This window comes from Primulina huaijiensis, chromosome 17 (genome assembly GCF_012295235.1).
Source record: "Primulina huaijiensis isolate GDHJ02 chromosome 17, ASM1229523v2, whole genome shotgun sequence".
Classification (NCBI taxonomy): Eukaryota; Viridiplantae; Streptophyta; class Magnoliopsida; order Lamiales; family Gesneriaceae; genus Primulina; species Primulina huaijiensis.
Genome location: NC_133322.1, coordinates 5,776,288 through 5,800,053, shown reverse-complemented (window position 1 = coordinate 5,800,053; position 23,766 = coordinate 5,776,288). Strand labels below are relative to the sequence as shown.

Below are 23,766 nucleotides of genomic sequence, written 5' to 3'. Positions count from 1 at the left end.
AAATATTTTAGCCGATAACTTATATGATAATATATTTTTATTTTTTTTTGGGAAAATAACATTGATAAATACTTACATACTTAATTGCGCATCTAATAGATGAGTGACGCCTTATTGGTGCTCACATAAGTATGCACAGTAGGTATGCAGCATATCAAAACTCTATATATATATATATATGTTGGTCGTTTTTTAGGGAAAATATTTTTTATTTGGACATCAACTAAATATTTAAATTTGATTTTGGTGCATTAACTTATATTTTTATCGTCTTTTGATCATATTTTTTTATGACAAAAACTTGTGTGACACGGTCTCACGGGTCGTATTTGTGAGACGGATATTTTATTTTGGTCTTCCGTGAAAAAGTATTACTTTTTATGCTAAGAGTATTACTTTTTATTGTGAATATGGGTAGGGTTGACCCGTCTCACAGATTAAGATCCGTGAGACAGTCTCACATGAGACCCACTCTTTCTTTAGAGTTAGCGTGACACTGAAAATATTGTTATGGCGTTCAAAAATGTTGACCATAAACGTACAGAAAATTAAAATATTATGTGTATCAGAAGTTAGTGTTGTGCTATGGTGTTGTCAACACGAGCACACAACATGCAGCGGGTGTTGTCAACACGAGCACACAACATGCAGCGGGAATTAATTTGTAACACATACGTAAACTATGCACAAGTACAAATATTTGTGCAACGTCTCATGACAAAAATTCACTAGACAAATATGTAAATCGTTTACACAAAACAATACTAGAGAGAATAACAAAACCAATTCTTTCGACCTCCAATGAATTAAAATGCATCAAAATAAACCAATACTAAAAGCTAGATGCATAAGATAAACACGTATTGCTTAAATCCAAACGAAAACCACTATTCGATCAACACTCTGCGTCACTGTTGTTCTTCAAGTATCGTCAACACCAATCAACATCACGATATCAGTGTGAATCAATCACTCAAACACTTCACACGAAAGTCTGCAATACCAAACTTGTGTGTTCAGAAAATCCTCCAGCAGCTGCGTATCAATCCTCAAAAATTTGTCCGCTTTTCTTCTCTCAATCTCCCATCTATACATATCTCCATCTTTGCCCTAAATATCTTTTCACAAATATCCACTTTGTACAAACAAAGAAACAAGAGTTTAGTAGGAATAAAACTCTATTCAAATCTAGGATGTTATATTTTAGAGATAAGTTCCTAAATTAAATTATGTGTGATAAATCCCAAGAATAAAATTATCTAGGAATAAATCTTATCATCTGATCAATTCTAATTCGTCTAGAAATGCAAAATACTAAAATTTCTAATTAGATAGAATATGGATTAAATAGGATAAAATATTCCTTTCATATAAAAATCATATAATGAAATTCAAATTCAAGAAAGTGAAGGACTCGTTGGCATAATAATCTTTAAACTGTGGAATTTTCAAAACCAAAACCAAAACCAAAACCAAAACCACTAAAGTGTGCCTGGTATCATAACTTTGTGGGGACAAAAGTTGCGGGAGATGGTGACCTTAGTCTCCCCAAAGTGCAAAGGCAAAGGCACATCGGTGACTCGGATATGGATGGATTCAAACACACAGACCTTATCCTCTTCCTTTGTACAATGTGTGATTCAAACCAAGAATGCCTCCCATTTTTATGGATATTACAAAAGTGTACATCTAATCAAACCCACTCATTTTTAGCCACATATGCATCCACTTGCATCCCATTTCCATATATAATAATCCACAAACATGATGACATTATTTTATATGACATTAAAGGGACTTATCCTCACAAACAACCATCTCTCTTCTATCTTGCCTTCTCTGGGTTTTTTCTTAATCAATGGCACAAGAAATGAAGAATTTCCAAGAAATGGGATCGAAGAAGGCAGATGAGTATTGTGGATCCATGGAGTCATCCTTCTCTTCCATGAATGATTCGGTCGATTCATCTTCTACCTCATCCTCCGAGCTAGCAGATGATGCATCATCACCATCTTCCAGCTCTGATTCTACTTCCCCTCAACTCGGACCTCTTTTTGAGTTGGCAGAGCTCATGTCCCAACTCCCTATCAAGTAAGCAAACTCACACTAAACTCCGATTATCATCTGCTCCGTTTTGTGCTATATTTTCTGCTTACACAAGTAGTATTAAAGACTTAAGTAAAGATGTACTTATCAAACAATGGAAATCAGTTACCATGATTTGTTTTTAGCCAAGCTTACAGTATATATTCTGAAACTTGATTTGTGTAGGAGGGGTCTATCCAAATACTATCATGGGAAATCACAAACTTTTGGGTCATTAGCAAGTGTGAAGAACCTAGAAGATCTTGCAAAGAAGGAGAGCTCTTACATGGAAAGAATGAAGTCGTGCAAGAGCTATGGGGGGAATTTGAATCACCACAAATTTGGTCCGAAGGCTACCATAACAAAGAAATGCCCTAGAACATCATTGTCGCCTTCTATGGCCACTAAAATTGGCATCAACGTGGTCATCAATTGTAAAAATTGATCACCTTTGTATATTTGTACTCCTTTTTTTTCTTCTATATATTGGGTCTAACAATATTTTGAAGGGTTTTGCTAGTACTTTGTAACTTATATTTCTTTTTGTAATGGTTTTTTTTTTTTTTTACGTTTATGGGGTGAAAAAGAAAGAAAATGGCATCGTCCATATTTATTATCTGATCTTGTGCAGATATATTTTATTGGTTTATGACTTTTAGGATTTTGAATGAAAAGTTATGTTTTATGTACCATTAGGGTTACACGATAGATTATACAATAGATCATACATTACATTTGAATTTTAAAAACCGATTACACGATACATTTGAAATTACAAAACTACTTTATTAGAATTTCGAAAATCAACAATGTATAAATTTTCTTGAACTAAAGGGTACGTAGTACTATTCATTTCATTTGCCATGAGCTAGGGAATTTTGATCCGGGACTTGGAGCAACGAGTTGATCTATATTTTAATCAAATTTAGTGTAAAAATCTTTAATATAAAAGAGATAAGTTTGAGAATTTCCGTATGTATTAACCAATAACCATTTACAAGCAATATATACAACTAATATGCTTGTGATTATTACAATTGATTACACCATAAAAGGAAACTAGTTCAAAATTGATCTTGTCCAAGTATACAAAATACTATATGGAAACCGCATCTAATCAAATCAATTGTGTCAATCAAATATAATTTTTCCTTTTAACACTCCCCCTCATGTTGGAGCGTGAATGTCGAGAACACCCAACTTGCCAACAAATGTATGAAATGAAGATAAAAAGAGTGCCTTGGTGAATATATCAGCAAACTGATTTTCACTTGACACATAAGCCGTCTTAATTTCTCCTTTATTGATTCGTTCCTGCATAATGTGACAATCTATTTCTATGTGTTTGATTCTTTCATGAAAAATTGGGTTGGCAGCAATGTGCATAGCTGCTTGATTGTCACTATGTAAAGTGACTGGTTGCTGATGATCAATGCCCAAATCTCGTAATTGCTCCATGGGAAATTTAGCTTGCTTCGCAACTAGTAATCCTGATTCTTGAAGGAGATCAAGTGTGTATTTGCGTTGATTAATAGAGATGTCCATTTTAGACCGAGCCACTTCAATTCCAAGAAAATACTTTAATATACCAAGATCCTTCAGTTTGAAGCAAGTTGCTAGGAGTCTTCACATTATCGATGGCTCTTTGATCATTCCCTGTGATAATCATGTCATCAACATATAATAGAATGGCTGTGAAAGAGCTTCCACTCACTTGTGTGAAAAGAGCGAGTAATCAACTCGTGACTGTTGGAAACCAAACTTGATGATAGCAGAAAAGAACTTTTGAAACCAAGATCGTGATGCTTGTTTTAACTCGTATATAGATTTGTGGAGTAGACATAAAAGTGGCTCCCCCTATCGACGTAAACCAAGGGGAGGTTGCGTATAAACTTCTTCGGTAAGATCACCATGTAAGAATGCATTCTGAACATCCATTTGGTGAAGAGCCCAACTGCGAATAGAGGCAACATCAAGAATGCATCGAAGAGTAGTAAGTTTCACGACGACGAATGTTTCGTTGTAGTCAATGCCTTCTCGTTGGGTGTACCCTTTTACAGCCAAACGAGCTTTGTATCTTTCAACAGTACCATCAGAGTTGTACTTGGTCTTGTATACCCACTTGCATCCAATAGGACGATGTCCTATGGGAAACAAAATGAAAGACCAAGTTTTATTTGCTTTTAATGCATTAATTTCAGCATCCATTGTCGCAATCCACTTCGGGTCCTTACAAGCCTGCTCATATGTTTCTGGCTCGATCAAGTCAGATACATTATAGGTGAATGTACGATGATAGGGATAAATATTATAATATGACACATACCTTGATATTGGGTGTTTAGTGTGAGATTTAACCAGAAGAGATGAGTCAGTGGTAATACTAACTTGGTCGTGTGGATATCCGAAGATCTGGTTCCAACAAAGTTTCGCTTGATGTATTATGTGGTACGTTCTTCCTCTATGTCTAAAGGTATGATTTGAGGTGGAATATTCATAGGGGAGTTGTTGTTTTGTGTGAATGAGATGATTGATGGTGTTCCTACATTGCCATCAAATGGCCTTGGTAATACTGTTATATTGCTTAGGTCATCATGGGGTATCATTGAGTATGAGAAAATATTTTCATGAAAGATGACGTCTAGAGAAGTGATCATCTTTCACTACAAGAAAATACACATTCAACAACACATCAAAGAAAATGGTTTTTATTAAAATCGTTGTGTTTTTACTTTTAACAACGGTTTTAACAAAAATCATTGTCGTAGCCTAAAAAAATCTGCTCATTGACAACAGTCTCTTCAAAACTGTTGTCTTTGATATATCTATCGACAACGGTTTTTAAAAACCGTTGTCGTAGAGCGTTTTTTTTAAGGCTACAACAACGGTTTTTATGTGTTTTGTAAAGGGTCAAAGACACAGTTTTTTAAACCGTTGTCTTCGAAATTTTTTGTTAATATAAAATTTGTAGTTAATATTAAATTTTGCGACGGTTTTGCAAACCCTTCTCTAAATTTAGCGACAATTGTTTACCAAACCGTCGCTAATTTAAAAATTACGACGATTTTGTATAACCGCCGCTAATTTTAAAATTACGACGGTTTTCCTTAAAACCGTCGCTAATTTTAAACAAAAGCGACATTGTTTGTTTAACTGTCGCTAATAGCGACGGTTTATGAAATTACTGTCGCTAATAGCGACGGTTAAACAAAAAACCGTCGCAAACTGTCTATAAATATCCGCGTTTTCGTTCTATTGCTTCCACACCACTTAAAATTTTTTTCTCTTACACGATTTTAGTTTCGATTTAGGGTAAATTTTTTCGTTTTAATTTTTGGTAAATTTTTAAGACCAGAAATATTGTTAGCATAATAAGATTGTAAGTTTTTTTTTTATATTTATTAAATTATTAAAAGTAATTTTTTTTATTTTACTGAAAAAATTAGTGACGAAAATCATGCCAAACCGTCGCTAGAACTATATAAAAAAATCGTCGCTAATTTTAGTGACGGTTTTGCATGAATAAATTAGCGATTGTTTTTGTTAGACTTAATTTTGTTGTGGAGATGCTAGTACAAAACCAGTAGATGTAAATAAGCAGAAAACCAGAAGCACTTGTACCGCGCTAAAACCAGTAGCAGCACTTATCAAGTACTGCTTAATCTAATTAACAAATGACTTCTTAGCTAAAACCAGAAACCCGAAATAGACACTAGCAGATTGTTGCGTATCTCAAGTCTTTAAATATTACCGTTAATCTATTAACGTGATACTAGCATTTATTGCTTCATTTAATGCCATTAAATGTTGTACGGGAACATTTAAGACGGCTTACCATTTTTGGTATGAACTGAGACTCATTGCTTTAATGTATTCTGCAGGGTCCATTTTCAGCAATAAAGCTGAATCACTGAAAAGTCAAAAGAGCCGTTCAGATTTTAACGTTGGTTTAAGCCTATATATGAAGACGGAGCACTTTTCAAGAAACAAGTAGTGAACGAATCTCAATCAAAGAATATCATTCGAGCATCGCTAGAACTCTCAGTTATCTCAAAAGCTCAACACTGAAAAAGCAGCACACGCTTCATTGCATACACTTGATCATTTGAGATCATTTTGTGCTAGCTATTTTCTTTATCTCTTCTTAAGCTATTCACTTCATTAATAGAAGAATTTGTAACTGGAAAAGAGTTCTTTCCAGAACTTAAGATCTTTCAAGTAGTTGAGTTGTAAAACTAAGAGTTTCAGTAGGCGAAGGGTAAGTCCTGTTGAAGTGGGTGTGTACAATTGTTGTACTGTATTCACCAAAGTCTTTTAGTGATACTTTCTGGAAACAGAAGAAGGGGAGACGTAGAAGATTCATCTTCGAACTTCCAGAAACAAACCTTGTTCCATCTACTGCTTTTCTGTTTCACTATTTTTCACTCACTTATCAACAGATCGTTTCCGCACATTATCTTGTGATCTGCTGGTCTTTAAACTTGAACAAGAATCTGCTAGTATCTCTAACAGGACTCTAGCACATCATTCTGAAAATTCGATTAAGTTTTCCGTTGAGTTTATTCAACCCCCCTTTCTAAACTCAATCCGATCCTCAACAAGTGGTATCAGAGCTAGTTATTCTTGTTCTGAAAAATATTTAACAGACATGGCTCACTTCAGCAAAATTTCAATGTTCTCAAAAGAAGACTTTGACGACTGGAAAATCAGAATGCAAGCCCATCTTGCAGCTCAAGATGATGACATGTGGTATGTCATCACAGATGGTCCATTAAAGATCTTAAAGCCAAATCCAGCTGTTGCTATTACTGAAGGCGCACCTCAGATGCTGGAAAAACTAAGATAGGAATGGACAAGTGAGGACAAGAAGAAAGCCAATCTTGACAACGTTGCAAAGGACATTCTGTACAAGACACTCGACAAAAATACCTTCAGAAAAATCAAGATGTGTCCTACTGCCAAGGAAATCTGGGAAAAATTGATTCAGATCTGTGAAAGAAACGAAAAAACTAAGGAAAACAAACTTTCCGTAGCCATGCAGAAGTTTGAGAATATGAAGATGAAGGCTGGAGAAACAATGAATGAGTTTGATGAACGCTTCAGCAGCATTGTAAATGAACTCTCAGCTCTTGGAAAAGATTTTGGCAACAGAGAAGTTGCATTAAAGGTAATGAGAGCCCTACCCAGAGAATGGGACGTCAAAACGATGTCAATGAGAGCTTCCAAGGATCTAAACAAGTTAGAACTGCATGACTTGTTCTCAGATCTGAAGTCATATTAGTTTGAACTTAAAGTTCGAAGTTTATAAGAGCCCTTAGCAATTCCACCAACCAAAGCTCTCGCAGCTACTGTTAACTCTACTGCTACAGTTGCCCCAAGTTCATCTTCTGCTACTGCTATAGAGAATACTTCTGAGAGAAGCGCTGAACAGATAAGCAATGACACAATGTGATTATTTGTTAAGAAGTTTTCCAGATTCATGAGAAAGAATCACAGAACACTTCAAAGTCCCAACCGCAATTTCAAAAAAGAATCACCTTCTGGTGATATGGCATGCTTTAACTGCAGAAAAGTTGGACACTTCATTGCTGATTGTCCAAAACCAAAGAAGGATGACCAGAAGAAGAAGGGTGTCAAAAACAATGATAAAAAGACCAGAAGAGACAGAAAGGCAATGATTACAGAAGAAAGTAAGTCCAAATGGGCAGACTCAAGTTCTGAATCTTCTGGTTCTGAAAGCCATTCAAGTGACAGTGATGAAGATGAGATCAAATGTCTGATGGCAAATACGGAATCAACCTCGACATCCGGAGAGGTACAAGTGAAGAAAACCAAGATCAGTAACTCAACATGGTATTTGGACAGTGGATGTTCCAGACATATGACTGGACAGAAGAGTCTACTATCAGAAATAGTGAGTTGTGCTGGACCAGAGATAACCTTTGGGGACAAATCAAAAGATAAAACCGTGGGTAAGGGTAAGATTATCCATGGTAACATCACTATTAAGGATGTACTCTTAGTTGAAAATCTTTGTTATAACTTGATCAGTATTAGTCAATTATATGATAATGGATTTTCAGTAGCATTCCAGAAGCACACTTGCACAGTTAAAAATGCTGGTGACTCTACTGTTTTAACCGGAGTTAGAAAAGGCAACACCTACAAAATTTCATGGAACATAGATCATATCACTGCTCTTACATGTTTAGTTGCAGCTCTAAGTGATAAACACTGGCTGTGGCACAAGAGATTGAATCATCTGAATTTCAAGTCTATCAACAATCTCAAAAAGCAGAACTTAGTCGATGGATTGCCAGACATAAATTTTGTTAAGAATCATGTATGTTCTGCATGTCAACTTGGTAAGCAAGTAAGATCTAGTTTCAAAAATAAAGGCAGCAAATCATCCTCAAGGTGTTTAGAATTATTGCATATGGACTTATTTGGTCCAATCCCTATCATGAGCTTAGGGGGAATGAGGTACACCCTTGTTGTTGTTGATGATTTTTCTAGATTTACTTGGGTAATCTTTCTTGCTGGAAAAGATCAAACCAGTAGCCTCCTGATCAAACTTCTGAAAAAGATTCAAAATGAAAAATCAGTTTCTGTCATTAGAATCAGAAGTGATCGAGGTACTGAATTTACTAACAAGACTCTTGAGGTTTATCTAGATGAACAGGGCATTCATCATGAATATTCAGCTGCCAGGACGCCTCAACAAAATGGAGTAGCTGAGAGGAGAAACAGAACACTTAAAGAAGCTGCTAGAACAATGCTAGCAGATGCAGACATCTATCAGCGCTTCTGGGCAGAAGCTATTAATACTGCTTGCTACACACAAAACAGAACAATAATCAACAAGAGGAATAATCAGACTCCTTACGAAATCTGGAAAGGGAGTAAACCGAATGTATCTTACTTTCATGTTTTTGGTTGTAGATGCTTTGTGCATAATAATGGTAAAAATCATTTAGCTGCATTCGATTCAAAATCTGACGCAAGATTATTTCTTGGATATTCAGCAGTTAGTAAGGCATTTAGAATTTTCAATAATAAAACACTCAATGTTGAAGAATCTATTCATGTTGTCTTTGATGAAGACAACAGTGCTCCCGAGATTACTAACATATCTAATATAAGTAACAGGTTAGACAGGGTTCATCTGGAACTAGACAGTGAAGATGATGCAGAAGCAAGTGTCAAGGACATTCAAAATCCAGAACCAGACATTCATATGGCAGAACCAGCAGCTGGCATTCCAGAACCAGCAGCTGACATTCCAGAACCAGCAGTTGATATTCCAGAACAATCTACTGCTTTACATAAAGATAATCTAAATCCTTTTATTTGGAGAAAATCTCATCCTCCATCTTTGGTGATTGGAAATCCAACAGCTCCGCTAAGGACCAGAAGGCAGACGATGAATGAATACATGCATGCTGCTTTTATTTCTCAAGATGAACCAAAGAAGATTGAAGAAGCTCTTCTGGATCCCAAGTGGATAGAAGCTATGCAAGAAGAGCTGAATCAATTTGAGAGGAATAAAGTTTGGTTTCTAGTACCTAGACCATCTCACCAAGCTGTCATTGGAACCCGGTGGGTATTTAGAAACAAACTAAATGAAGAAAGAACAGTTGTCAGAAACAAAGCAAGACTGGTTGCACAAGGATTCAGACAAGAAGAAGGAATAGACTATGATGAAACCTTTGCACCAGTAGCTAGGCTCGAAGTTATCAGAATATTTTTAGCCTTTGTTGCTTTTAGAAATTTCAAAGTGTATCAGATGAATGTGAAAAGTGCGTTCCTCAATGGTCTACTACAAGAGGAAGTCTATGTTGAACAGCCTCCAGGTTTTTCTGATCATCTATTACCGCATCATGTTTTTAAATACATAAAGCATTGTATGGTCTGAAACAAATACCTAGGGCTTGGTACGACACACATTCACAATTTCTTATTGATCATGATTTCACTGTCGGTACCGTGGATAAGACTTTGTTTACCCTAGTAAAAAACAAGCACATATTATTAGTTCAAATTTATGTTGATGATATTATATTTGGGTCAACTAACCCCAAATTATGTGTAAAGTTTGCCAAGTTAATGCAGGAACAGTTCGAGATGAGCATGATGGGAGAATTAACATTTTTCCTAGGACTTCAAATTAAGCAACTTGATACTGGAATCTTCATCAATCAAGCTAAGTATACAAAGGAACTACTGAAAAAGTTTCTATGAGCTCGTCTACCAAACTTGATAAAGATGAAGGGGGAACTCCAGTAGAGGTAACTCAGTATCGTGGTCTTATTGGCTCATTGTTATATCTTACTGCCAGTAGACCCGATATTATGTTTGCTGTTTGCATATGTGCTAGATTTCAATCAAATTCTAAACAATCACATTTCATTGCTGGTAAAAGAATTTTAAAATATTTGAAGGGTACTCAAAATGTAGGCCTCTGGTATCCCAAAGACTCATTGTTTAATATTATTGGATACTCAGATGCTGATTATGCAGGATGTAAACTGGATAGGAAAAGCAAAAGTGGTTTTTGTCAATTTCTTGGTGACAGGTTGATCTCCTGGTTTAGCAAAAAGCAGACTTCCATAGCCACGTCTACTGCAGAAGCAGAGTATCTTGCTGCTGGAAGCTGTTGTTCTCAAATGCTTTGGATACAACAACAACTTAAAGACTATGGAGTTCAAGCTTCTGAATCACCCATATTTTGTGACAATACCAGTGCAATTGCTATATCGCATAATCCAGTACTCCATTCCAGAACGAAGCACATTGATATCAGACATCATTTCATTAGAGATCATGTGCAAAACAAGAATATTCGTCTGGAATACATTCCTACTGATCAGCAAGCCGCAGACATTTTTACCAAACCACTTCCTGAGAATAAATTTGCGTATTTTCGTAATGTTCTTGGATTAATTGATTTATCATAACTACTGTTTATTATCTTCTGTTTTCACGTGTCTTCCGTTTCTTTATTCTAATCCAGTAGAAATATTCAGAAATGAGAACAACACAAGAGGTATGGAAAAACAAAATCGTTTATTCATATAATCAGATGCATTACATTACAGGGGTACAATTGAAGATATCAACAGAATGATTACACAGATTATCCTACTAAGCTTTTCAGTATCATCGATCCACCAACACTCTCTTATTGCATTAGAATGCTTATGGAAGGAAATGATGCTGCATCCCAATCCTAATAAGAGAAAACAATCTCTTTGATTGTTCACATTACAACTCCAGGAGTTTGATCCAAGAATCATTATATAAAGAACGATATCTTCATACGTCTTCTTAGAAAACGCAGCAAGTTATCTTCTGAACATTCTTGCTTCGACTTCTGGATCAGATTCTGCTTCTTCATTCACATTAGTTTTCATTTGATCTTATGTACGCTTAACCTTGTTTAACTTGTGCAGGTATTTATAGTGGTATTCAAAGGAGATAAAGATCCTTGCGACTGTTCATTTTCAATGGTTCAGATTGAAAGTTTGCCAAGAGTCGTTTGGTGTTTAATTACTGCATTAATTGAGGGGGAATATTTTTATGGCATCCACAACTTATCTGGGAGAATGGATGACTTAATTGCCAGGGTCATTGCAGATGATGCCAAAAAGGGGGAAGAAGATAGAACTGCTGAAGATAGAACTGGAGCGAGTAGCAGCAGACCTCATTCTTCTGGAAGGGATCAAAATCCAGATGAAGCTATTTTTAGAGATATTGGAACAAACTAATTTTATTGTTTTGTCTTGATTTTCTGGATACTAATTGCTTCGTAATCTATTTTCTCAATTCTACTAACGTTCTAAGGGACATCTAGGTTTTGGCATCACCACAAAGGGAGAAATTATTAGACTTAATTTTGTTTTGGAGATGCTAGTACAAAACCAGTAGATGTAAATAAGCAGAAAATCAGAAGCACTTGTACCGCGCTAAAACCAGTAGCAGCACTTATCAAGTATTGCTTAATCTAATTAACAAATGACTTCTTAGTTAAAATCAGAAACCCGAAATAGACACTAGCAGATTGTTGCGTATCTCAAGTCTTTAAATATTACCGTTAATCTATTAACGTGATACTAGCATTTATTGCTTTATTTAATGCCATTAAATGTTGTACGGGAACATTTAAGACGGCTTACCATTTTTGGTATGAACTGAGAATGATTGGTTTAATGTATTCTGCAAGGTCCATTTTCAGCAATAAAGCTGAATAACTGAAAAGTCAAAAGAGCCGTTCAGATTTTAACGTTGGTTTAAGCCTATATATGAAGACGGAGCAATTTTCAAGAAACAAGTAGTGAACGAATCTCAATCAAAGAATATCATTCGAGCATCGCTAGAACTCTCAGTTATCTCAAAAGCTCAACACTGAAAAAGCAGCACACGCTTCATTGCATACACTTGATCATTTGAGATCATTTTGTGCTAGCTATTTTCTTTATCTCTTCTTAAGCTATTCACTTCATTAATAGAAGAATTTGTAACTGGAAAAGAGTTCTTTCCAGAACTTAAGATCTTTCAAGTAGTTGAGTTGTAAAACTAAGAGTTTCAGTAGGCGAAGGGTAAGTCCTGTTGAAGTGCGTGCGTACAATTGTTGTACTGTATTCACCAAAGTCTTTTAGTGATACCTTCTGGAAACAAAAGAAGGGGAGACGTAGAAGATTCATCTTCGAACTTCCAGAAACAAACCTTGTGCCATCTACTGCTTTTCTGTTTCACGATTTTTCACTCACTAACCAACAGATCGTTTCCGCACATTATCTTGTGATCTGCTGGTCTTTAAACTTGAACAAGAATCTGCTAGTATCTCTAACAGGACTCTAGCACATCATTCTGAAAAATCGATTAAGTTCGCCGTTGAGTTTATTCAACCCCCTTCTAAACTCAATCCGATCCTCAACAGTTTTTTATAAACCGTCGCTAATTAATTTGCGACGGTTTCAAAAATGAAAAACCGTCGCTAATTAATTTGCGACGGTTTCCAAAACCGTAGCAAATTGTAGCTACAACAACACTCCAAACCGTTGTCTTCGAGCGAACTCTTTAACCACAGGGACTTTAACAACGGTTTTACAGACCTACAACAACGGTTTTTCACCGTCGTCTTTAAACGTCTACGACAACGGTTTTTCACCGTTGTCTTTGAGCATACCCTTTAACCACATGTACTTTAACAACTGTTTTATTTGACCTACGACAACAATTTTTAACCGTTGTCTTTTGCTTTTTNAATGAAGAAAATGTCCCGGACAAGTTCCTGGATGCACAATCATTGCACCATCTTCATAAGTATCCCAGCATACGAAACAACTCTCACTACCATTACAAAGAGAGAACTGTCTCCGATGATCTAGCGCATGCCCAATTCCTTGCTCATCCTCAGCCATCTTATGTTTAAGAAAAAAATTATTAGCTCATTCCAGATTTATATAAGTAATTAATATAAAATTAAAGTGGCTAGCCATTAAAGAAAAAAATACATAAGTTATTCAGGTTGAAATTCATGGATTGTTTTTCAGTGTATATATAGCTTCAAGATATCTATTTCTTTCAACTCAATACACATGAAAGCAGGTTGATATTTTAATCTAGTGGTGCAAACTACAAAGTAAAATATAGATAGGATACACCTGACTTGGTTTTGAGTGATTCATCTAGAATATAAACTAGGGCGGACAAAGAAGAGAATTAAACAGATCCTTTAGTTTAATGCAACGAGAAGAACATCCAACAGTTTATATTTTAAGAGGGAACATTACAAGAAAATACACATTCAACAACACATCAAAGACAACGATTTTTATTAAAACCGTTGTCTATGAGCGTTTTATTTTAGGCTACGACAACAGTTTTTATAAACCGTTGTCGATGAGCGTTTTTTTTAAGACTACGACAATGATTTTTAAAAATCGTTGTCTATATGTGTTTTGTAAAGGGTCAAAGACAACGGTTTGTTTAAACCGTTGTCTTTCAACTGATTTTTTTAGTTATATGACAACGGTTTTTGTAAACCGTTGTCTTTTCTTATTGTTTATATATGGCAGAAGACATCGGTTTTAACCGTTGTCTTCGAAATTTTTTTTATTTATAAAATTTGAAGCTAATATTAAATTTTGTGACGGTTTTGCAAACCTGTCTCTAAATTTAGCGACGGTTGTTTCCCAAACCATCGCTAATTTAAAAATTGCGACGGTTTTGAGCAAAACCGGCGCAATTTTAAAATTAACGACGGTTTGGCAAAAATCGTCGCTAAATTTAACGACGGTTTTAAAGTTTAAACAAAAGCGACAGTGTTTGTTTAACTGTCGCTAATAGCGACGGTTTATGAAATTACTGTCGCTAATAGCGACGGTTAAACAAAAAACCGTCGCAAACTGTCTATAAATATCCGCGTTTTCGTTCTATTTCTTCCACACCACTTAAAATTTTTCTCTCTTACACGATTTTAGTTTCGATTTAGGGTAAATTTTTTCGCTTTAATTTTTGGTAAATTTTTAAGACCAGGAATATTATTAGCATAGTAAGATTTTAAGTTTTTTTAAATTTATTAAATTATTAAAAGTAATTTTTTTCGACGGTTTTGCATGAATACCGTCGCTAATTTTAGCGACAGTTTTTGATAAACCGTCGCAAATTGTAGCTACGACAACACTCCAAACCGTTGTCTTCGAGCGAACTCTTTAACTACAGGGATTTTAACAACGGTTTTACAGACCTACGACAACTATTTTTCACCGTCGTCTTTAGACGTCTACGACAACGGTTTTTCACCGTTGTCTTTGAGCACACCCTTTAACCACAGGTCCTTTAACAACGGTTTCATTTTACCTACGACAACGATTTTTTACCGTTGTCTTTTGCTTTTTTTTTTTTGTAGCGAGGGTACCCTTCGTCCTATAAGGTTGCCAATCTCATCCACTCTTATGCCCGGAGGAATCTCTATCATAGTAGATGTGTTATCAAGTCGTAAGAGAAGAGTCAGACGAACAAAAACATCATTCCTACGAGTAGCATCGTAAGGGTTACGACATATCGGACACCCGAAATTCGCTTTTAATAAATTTCGACGACAATCCCAATGAAGAAAATGTCCCGGACAAGTTCCTGGATACTCAATCATTGCACCATCTTCATAAGTATCCTAGCATACGAAACAACTCTCACTACCATTACAAAAAGACATATAGAACTGTCTCCGATGATCTAGCGCATGCCCAATTCCTTGCTAATCCTCAGTCATCTTATGTTTAAGAAAAAAATTATTAGTTCATTCCACATTTATATAAGTAATTAATATAAAATTAAAGTGGCTAGCAATAAAAGAAAAAAATACATGAGTTATTCAGGTTTAAATTCATGGATTGTTTTTCAGTGTATATATAGCTTCAAGATATCTATTTCTTTCAACTGAATACAGATGAAAGCAGGTTGATATTTTAATCTAGTGGTGCAAACTGCAAAGTGAAATATAGAAAGGATACACCTGACTTGGTTTTGAGTGATTCATCTAGAATATAAACTACGGCGGACAAAGAAGAGAATTAAACAGATCATTTAGTTTAATGCAACGAGAAGAACATCCAACATTTTATATTTCAAGAGGGAACACTAAAAGAAAATACGCATTCAATAACACATCAAAGACAATGGTTTTTATTAAAACCGTTGTCTTTTTACTTTTATCAATGGTTTTAACAAAAACCGTTGTCGTAGCTTAAAAAAATCCGCTCATAGACAACAGTTTCTTTAAAATCGTTGTCTTTGATATATCTACGACAACGATTTTTTAAAATCGTTGTCTATGAGCGTTTTTTTTTCTACGACAACGGTTTTTAAAAAGGTTTTTAAAAACCGTTGTCTATGAGCGTTTTTTTAAGAATACGACGACGGTTTTTAACCGTCGCAATTTTTAAATTAGCGACGGTTTGGTAAACAACCGTCGCTAAATTTAGCGACGGGTTTGTAAAACCGTTGCAAATTTTAAATTAGCGATGATTTTATAAATAACCGTCGCTCATAGCGACGATGTTTGTTTAACTGTCATTAATAGCGATGGTTTATGAAATTACTGTCGCTAATAGCGACGGTTAAATCAAAAACCGTCGCAAACTGTCTATAAATATCCGAGTTTTCGGTCTATTTCTTTCACACCATTTCATAACACTTAAAATTTTTTTCTCTTACACGATTTTAGTTTCAATTTAAGGTAAATTTGTTCGCTTTAATTTTTGATAAATTTTTAAGACCAGAAAACTGTTAGCATAGTAAGATTGTAAGTTTTTTTTTTATATTTATTAAATTATTAAAAGTAAATTTTTTTAATTTTACTGAAAAAATTAGCGACAAAAATCATTCCAAACCGTCATTAAAATTAGCGACGAACTTTATAAAAAACCGTCGCTAATTTTAGCGACGGTTTTGCATGAATACCTTCGCTAATTTTAGCGACGGTTTTGCATAAACCGTCACTAATTAGTTTGTGAATTGTAGCTACGACAACACTTCAAACCGTTGTCTTCGAGCGAACTCTTTAACCACAAAACCTTTAACAACGGTTTTACAGATCTACGATAACGGTTTTTCACCGTCGTCTTCAGACGTCTACGATAGCGGTTTTTCACCGTTGTCTTTGAGCACACCCTTTAACCACAAGGCCTTTAACAATGGTTTTATTTGAGCTACGACAATGGTATTTAACCGTTGTCTTTTGCCTTTTTTTGTAGTGTTTTTGTCAGTCAAATCATATAGAAGATACCCTTTTCGTCCCGATGGATACCCAAGAAAAACACAACATCGTGCACGGATGTCAAACTTGTGAGTGGGTTGGAGGTTTGTGGCAAAACAAAGACAACCATAGACGCGTAAGTGTGAATAAGAGGGGATCTTATCATGTAATCGTTCACATGGTGTTGTATTGGACAAGAGTGGTGTGGGTAAACAATTAACAAGGTAGTATGCTGTTTTGATGTGTTCCCTCCAAAATTTCAATGGAAGATTGGCTTGAAAACGAATGGCACGAGCTACATGTAAAAGGTGACGATGCTTTCGTTCAACTACCCTATTTTGTTGAGGTGTATAAGCGCAAAATCGATGATAATCAGTGCCATTATCATTGAAGAAACTTTGCAATGAAAGAAACTCTTGAACATTGTTGGATCTTAAAGTTTTAATTGTGCTGTTATGTTGTGTTTTGACCCAAGAAAAAAAATTCTTTATGATTGATTGGGTTTCAGATTTGTGAGGCATAAGATGAACACAAGTACAACGAGAATAATCATCGACAATTGTCAAAAAATATCGTGCTCCATGATAAGATTAAATTCTATGAGGTCCCTAAATATCACAATGTTTTAAATCAAAAGATTTGACACTAGAAATTTTACTAACGGAAAAAGGTAAACGAGATTGTTTTGCAGATGACAAATATCACAAACATTATTTGAATCTAAAGAAATTTCTGAAATAGTTTTAGATAATAATTGTGTTGGATCTCGGTTTTCTCGTGCCCAAAACGCAGCGGAAGTTTAAAATTTTTATTTTATTTTGACAATCAAAATATATTTGTTTGAGCACTCGTATGATTTTATAAATTAAACATACATAGAATGTTTAAAACTTTTACCTTTGGTGAACAATTTTCACTTGGCTCCAACTACGTCGATATAAGCAAACGTAGCTCTTTTTGTAAATCCCACGTACATTCTTCAATTCTTCATTCTTCAATCTCCTAATCCGGTCCACGACTGGATTACTTGTTCCTCTTCTAACTTGCACTAGAAAGTATAGAATGATTTATCGTTGAAGATTAAAAATCGAGAGGTGGCTCAAATCAAAAACCTCTTTGATGTGGCCGAAAATATGAGAGAAAAAGAGAGGAGGATTTTCGAAAAATCCTTTCATGTGGAGGATAGTGTTTTTCAAAAAAATTATGAATGAGTTATTTTTAACCTTAAGCATAATACACATATATATAGACCATTAATAAAATTAAATACTTAATGAGCTTAATCAATTAATTATTCTAGTCCAACTAGTTTAATTAATTAATTAATCTTTTAAAGTCCAATTAAGAACCTTAATAATATGTATGTTGATCTTGTACTCCTACAAGCACATTATGCATATACCCATTACATTTAACTTAAATCCCTTATAAATTCAACATTTGAATTTAATATTTAAATTATAAATACAATTCCTTGAATTTATTACTTCCAAAATTTAATATTTAATAAACTCAACATTTGAGTTTAATAAATTAAATTCTCAAATTTTATAAATTCAACTCCTTGAATTTATTATCTCCAAATTTTATAAATTCAACTTATTGAATTTACTATCTCATAAATTCAACTCTTTGAATTTATTTTCTCGAAATTTAATTATCATAAATTCAACTCCATGAATTTACTATATCATAATATAAATTTAACTCCTTGAATTTATTTTTTCTCAACGGGAACAAATGATCCAGTGCTTGTGTGACCCTCAATGGTTCAAGGATACAACTAGCCGTGAGTTCACAACTACTTGTGATTCAGGACATAATCCTTTATTCGGGCTTACCCTTATTTGCCTCATTCTATGTATCAACAATTGATCATGAGAATGTCAGAAATAATATTTCTGATTAAACCCACCGAATCATGGTAAGAGCGTCTAGTAGCATCGTCCCATGATTCCCCAGGTATCACTGATAGTGCCTACAAGAGCCAGTCGATTATGATTAACGTACAGTACAGTCCCTTCATCTCATATATCCCGATCGAATTTGCAACCATTGGTTCATTGAGGGTTGCATAATAATTCGATAACTATGTGACACATATAAATAGTGGCATCGCATGTACTATTGGAGAACTCCTTCTCCAACGTACATCTCATACTCTGTCCAGAGATTCCACGTACTATTATTTCATCAGATCACATAGGATATCCACACCCGTAGGTGAGCGGCGAATCCCCGACTACAATGCACTGGCTCCTATATGTGTCGCAACTGTACACAACCTCGCCATTTGATGACTCTCCTGGAGCCGGTAAACGAGTCAAAGCACAGCCCTAGCATATAGAGCATCAGTGTTGTCTCAGGTCGTAAGGACTAATGGTGTACAATCATAACCACATACTTATCCTCTCGATGAATGATAACCACTTGGAAAGTCCGATAGAGGGTTGTTCGGTATAATCATCATATGACTACTCATCTGCATGTTTGGACATCTCTATGCCCTTGCCAAGAAACGCAGTACACAACATCACAGATGCTAGTCTCGAGCTCAAGCGACTTTTATCCATGTTTTAGGCGGCTGAATCGACTAAGAACGAATTTAGAATATGCAGTGTTTACAAATGAGTTTCAACATCGAATTACGATTCATTTGTATTAAAGCATAATCAAGGACTTTATCTATGCTGATCGCATGGGTATACAGATAAGTGAAACGAAACCATTAAAAATTAAATTATATTAAAATAAAGATTGTTTATTACAAATGATTCAATAAAATCTCTAGCCAACAATTGACTTGCAAGGTATCTACTCTAACAAATTGAAGTGGGTGGATAGAGGGATGACCAAGACGTTTGTGCCAAATGTCGGGTGTATATTTTGATGTGTTGCAAAGACGAAGACTTTGGCTTTCCATGAGATAATACGAGCCATTATTCTGTCTGCCTCGTCCAATCGTCTTCTTCGTAGTTAAATCCATCATTACACAAAAATCAGGATTAAATTCATGTGTTGTTCGTATAAATAGAACTGATACCTGAAGTGTTGGTAAGAGGTTCAATGTTACCAGTGTCTTTGCGAAAGAGAGCCATGATTTGATTATATTCTTTCGTTGTCAACTGTTTGGTTTCACTCATCTGCACGTTGGAAGCAATGGATGAGTTTGCAAATTTTCTTCCCTTTGGTTGGACGTCCTTTCAATGATATCTGTGTCATGGAGGAAATCCATAAATGTAAAAACAGCGATCGAAGGTGTGTCCATCCATCTCGCAATTGATACAGTAGATCTTCATGCCACCAGCTGGCCGACGGAATTCTGCATTAGTTATCTTTCTATTAGTCGTCTGATTGCGTGTCTTTGGTCTTGCAAATTTGAAGCATGTACTGAGTTATCTCGATTTGCAGCCATTTCAGTTTGCCTCTCATGTTGTAAGACAAGGGCATGAGTCTTTCGAGTATCGGGAATAGGATTCATCAAGAGCATGGATCTGCGGATTGTGGATAAAGAATCATTCAAACCCATAAGAAATTGCACGAGTCTTTTTTTTTCTTCTCTTTCGGAAAGACCCTTGAGGCCACCACAATCGCAACCGATTGGATCATGATAAGAAGTCAATTCATCCCAAAAGGCTTTCATCTTGGTATAATAAATTGACACAGATTGTTGTCCTTGTCGGAGTTCTGAAATTTCTTGACTGATTTCAGAAATCCGGTATCGTTCCCTTGCAAGAACCTTTCTTGTAAGTCATTCCATACATCAGCAGCTGATTCTATGTAGATGATGCTTCCAGCAATGTCAGATTCAACATAATTAAGAATCCAGGAAAGCACCATGCATGTGATTGCAGCGCTCCCATATTTGGAATTTGTCATCGTTTTTCGATGGCTTCATGACGATCCCGTTGATAAAACCAATTTTGTTCTTGGCACTTAGAGCTATTCGCATCACGCGGCTCCATTGCCCATAATTATTTCCATCAAGTAGTTTGGAGATAAGAACTAAATCTAGGTGATCAGAGTGGTAAAAGATGAAAGAATCTAATTGGTTGGTTCCTTTCTCCTTCATCGAAACTTCATCTCCCATTGTTGCAGCAGAAATTTATTTTATTCAGAATTCTTGCTATGATACCATGTAAAAATCTTAAATATAAAAGAGATAAGTTTGAGAATTTTCGTATGTATTAACCAATAACCATTTACAAGAAATATATACAACTAATATGCTCCTAATTATTACAATTGATTACACCATAAAAGGAAACTAGCTAGTTCTAAATTGATCTTGTCCAATTATACAAAATAATATATGAAAACCACATCTAATCAAATCAATTGTGTCAATCAAATATAATTTTTCCTTCAACGTTTAGCTTTGTGTATGGAACCAAATATTAAAAAATTTATACAAATCAAGCATGAGAATAACTGTACTATGTGCCTATAATAATACATAAGAAATATATTTTATATCGAATTATTATTCTAAAATAAATATTTAAAAAGACTTAAAACTATATTTATTTAGAACGAATTATATTAATAAAATATTGAAGTTCATATATTATCGAACAAAGTAATTTATCTCTATATGTTCGAGTTCAGCTCAAATTTTATAATTTTCAATACATATCGAATATTTTTACAAGTCATTTTGAATTTACACTTCTAGTTATACATGTGAGATATTATATTAATTGATGTTATACAAATATACTAACATGTCGTTTTTAAACATTCGTTGAATCATATGACAATTTCTGCCATTACAAGAGATCAACATGTTAATATCAAGGACTCACCCTCTATCATATAGTAATAGATGTAATATCTAATAATGAAAAAGTAAACTATTTTTTCACGAGCTATTCGAACTATTGTTCGGATAAATAATTTTGAGAATGGAGATTTGAAAGCTCGAGATGAGTGAAAGGCTAGAAATGTGTATATATTTAATATATAAATATATCATATTAATAATAAAATATTAAAGCTTGCGGACGGTTCACGAACTATAGAACACAATAATTTTGGATAGAGTTCGGTTAAAAAAATGTTCAAACATATTTAGGTTCGACGCTATTTCAATATATTCAAATTCGAGTTAAATATTTATCAAATCGATTCTAAAAATTCGTTAATCAGTTCGATTTATAAAATATAAAAAATAATTAATTTTTTGTTCTTATCCATTTCGTTCAAGTCCTTGTCAAAGTACATAACCCACCCGGCACAGGGGCGGAGCCACCCTTGGGCTAAGGTGGGCTCCAGCCCCACCCAAATTTAAAATTTTTTGATTTTTTTGTATTTTTTTACCTTATTTTTGTGTTTTGTTAGTTTTACTTTATTGATACAAATTTGAAAAATTTTTGTTAACTATGAGTAATTTTTTAAAATGATATTTCGCAAATATCTATAATTAAATTTGACTTTCGCTCGCATTTTGCTCAAAAGGTTGAAGAACCTAATGTAAATTGATTTTTAAAATTAGCTTCAAATTCCAAATATATTTTTATACTATATTTACAATAACACACAAATATGATAATACAATTATGCAGTTACTACATATTTTATTATATCTTTATTTAATTTATATTAATACTAAAAGTTTTATAGAATTTTAATTTTTTGAGTATGAATTAGTGTATGTTTATAAGTAATTATTTTGAGAAATTGCGCCAATTTTTCATGTGAATCATAGTATGTGATATTATATGATTTATCAATGATTTGAATTTTGTTCATAATGACTTAAATGATGTATCAAGCCTTATGTTTTCTATTAATGTCCATATTATTCTTTGATGTTTGTCAAATGTTTTTTTACCGTTGGTTTTAAAAAATGATGTAAACTGACTTTGACTTTTGATCGCAATGATTCTTAAGAGTAAAAAATTTGAAAAATCCTTTTTGGAATTAAGATAAGGCCATACATTAATTCAATCTATGGGTGAACAAAATATCAATTTCAACCCAAAGAACTCATCGAGCTGAATTAATTTAAAAAAAATCAATTTTTTTAATTGGAATTTTTGTTTTAGTTTTTAAAATCTGGTACAAGTCGTTCTTATCAAAAAAATGATTCAATCACAGTTGAGTACCACTATCGATTTAATGTATTTACAACTACAATATATTTTCAAGTTGAAGAGCTTAATAATAGATTTAAAGATGAGACAATTGAACTTCTTAAACTTAGTTGTGTTTTGAAACCTAAAGAAAACTTTAAGCTTCTTAATGTTGATCATATCTATGACTTGTTGAGAAATTTTATTATATTGATTTCGATTAACAAGATTTGCATCACTTGAGAATGCAAGTGGATCACTATAAACTTGATGTTGCTGACCATGAAAGATTTCAGAATTTATCAACTATTTCTGAATTATGTCGAAGATTAATTGTCAGGAACCTATGATTTGATTAACAAGTGATTTATATATTTTTATTTACGTCATTTACTTATTTATCAAATCTGATATATTTATTTAATTGACAGCTTGATTTGTCTTGTTTTAACTCGTCCCGTTTCTACAGCAACCATGGAACGAGCATTTTCATCAATGAAACTTGTTAAAACAACTCTTCGTAACAAGATGAAAACATAGTTTTTCGGATATTCTATATATGGTAATTTACATAGAACGAGATTTGGTGTAAAAAATTGATAACAATTTAATAATTAATGAGTTTTATTCTAAGAAGAATCGAATAGCACAGCTTCAGTAGTGTTTTAGCTCTATGTTTTTGAAGGTATTAAATACTCTTGTTCTATGTTTTCATGAAATCAAAGTTTACATATTTTTTTATTATAAATTTTTAATTAATTATTTATTTTATTAAATACAGTATGAAACGGAGCCAACCTCACATAATTTTTAATCCTGACTCCGCCCCTGACCCGTATCTCCCAA

At 34.2% G+C, this 23,766-nt stretch overlaps 1 protein-coding gene and 1 long non-coding RNA gene across 2 annotated transcripts; one reads left to right on the top strand and one right to left on the bottom strand.

Annotated features, from left to right (window-relative positions):
- Positions 1 to 1,771: 1,771 nt before the first annotated feature.
- On the top strand, positions 1,772 to 2,646 carry LOC140963621 (protein OXIDATIVE STRESS 3-like). Its single transcript, XM_073423013.1, has 2 exons — positions 1,772 to 2,091; positions 2,272 to 2,646. Exons 1-2 carry the CDS (start codon positions 1,859 to 1,861, stop codon positions 2,528 to 2,530), a joined length of 492 nt encoding a protein of 163 aa, XP_073279114.1. The 5' UTR covers positions 1,772 to 1,858; the 3' UTR covers positions 2,531 to 2,646.
- On the bottom strand, positions 1,961 to 2,345 carry LOC140963622 (uncharacterized). The gene is made up of 2 exons (XR_012172716.1): positions 2,216 to 2,345; positions 1,961 to 2,139 (listed from the first exon to the last, which is right to left on the bottom strand). It is a non-coding gene; the product is annotated as an uncharacterized lncRNA (long non-coding RNA).
- Positions 2,647 to 23,766: the final 21,120 nt, after the last annotated feature.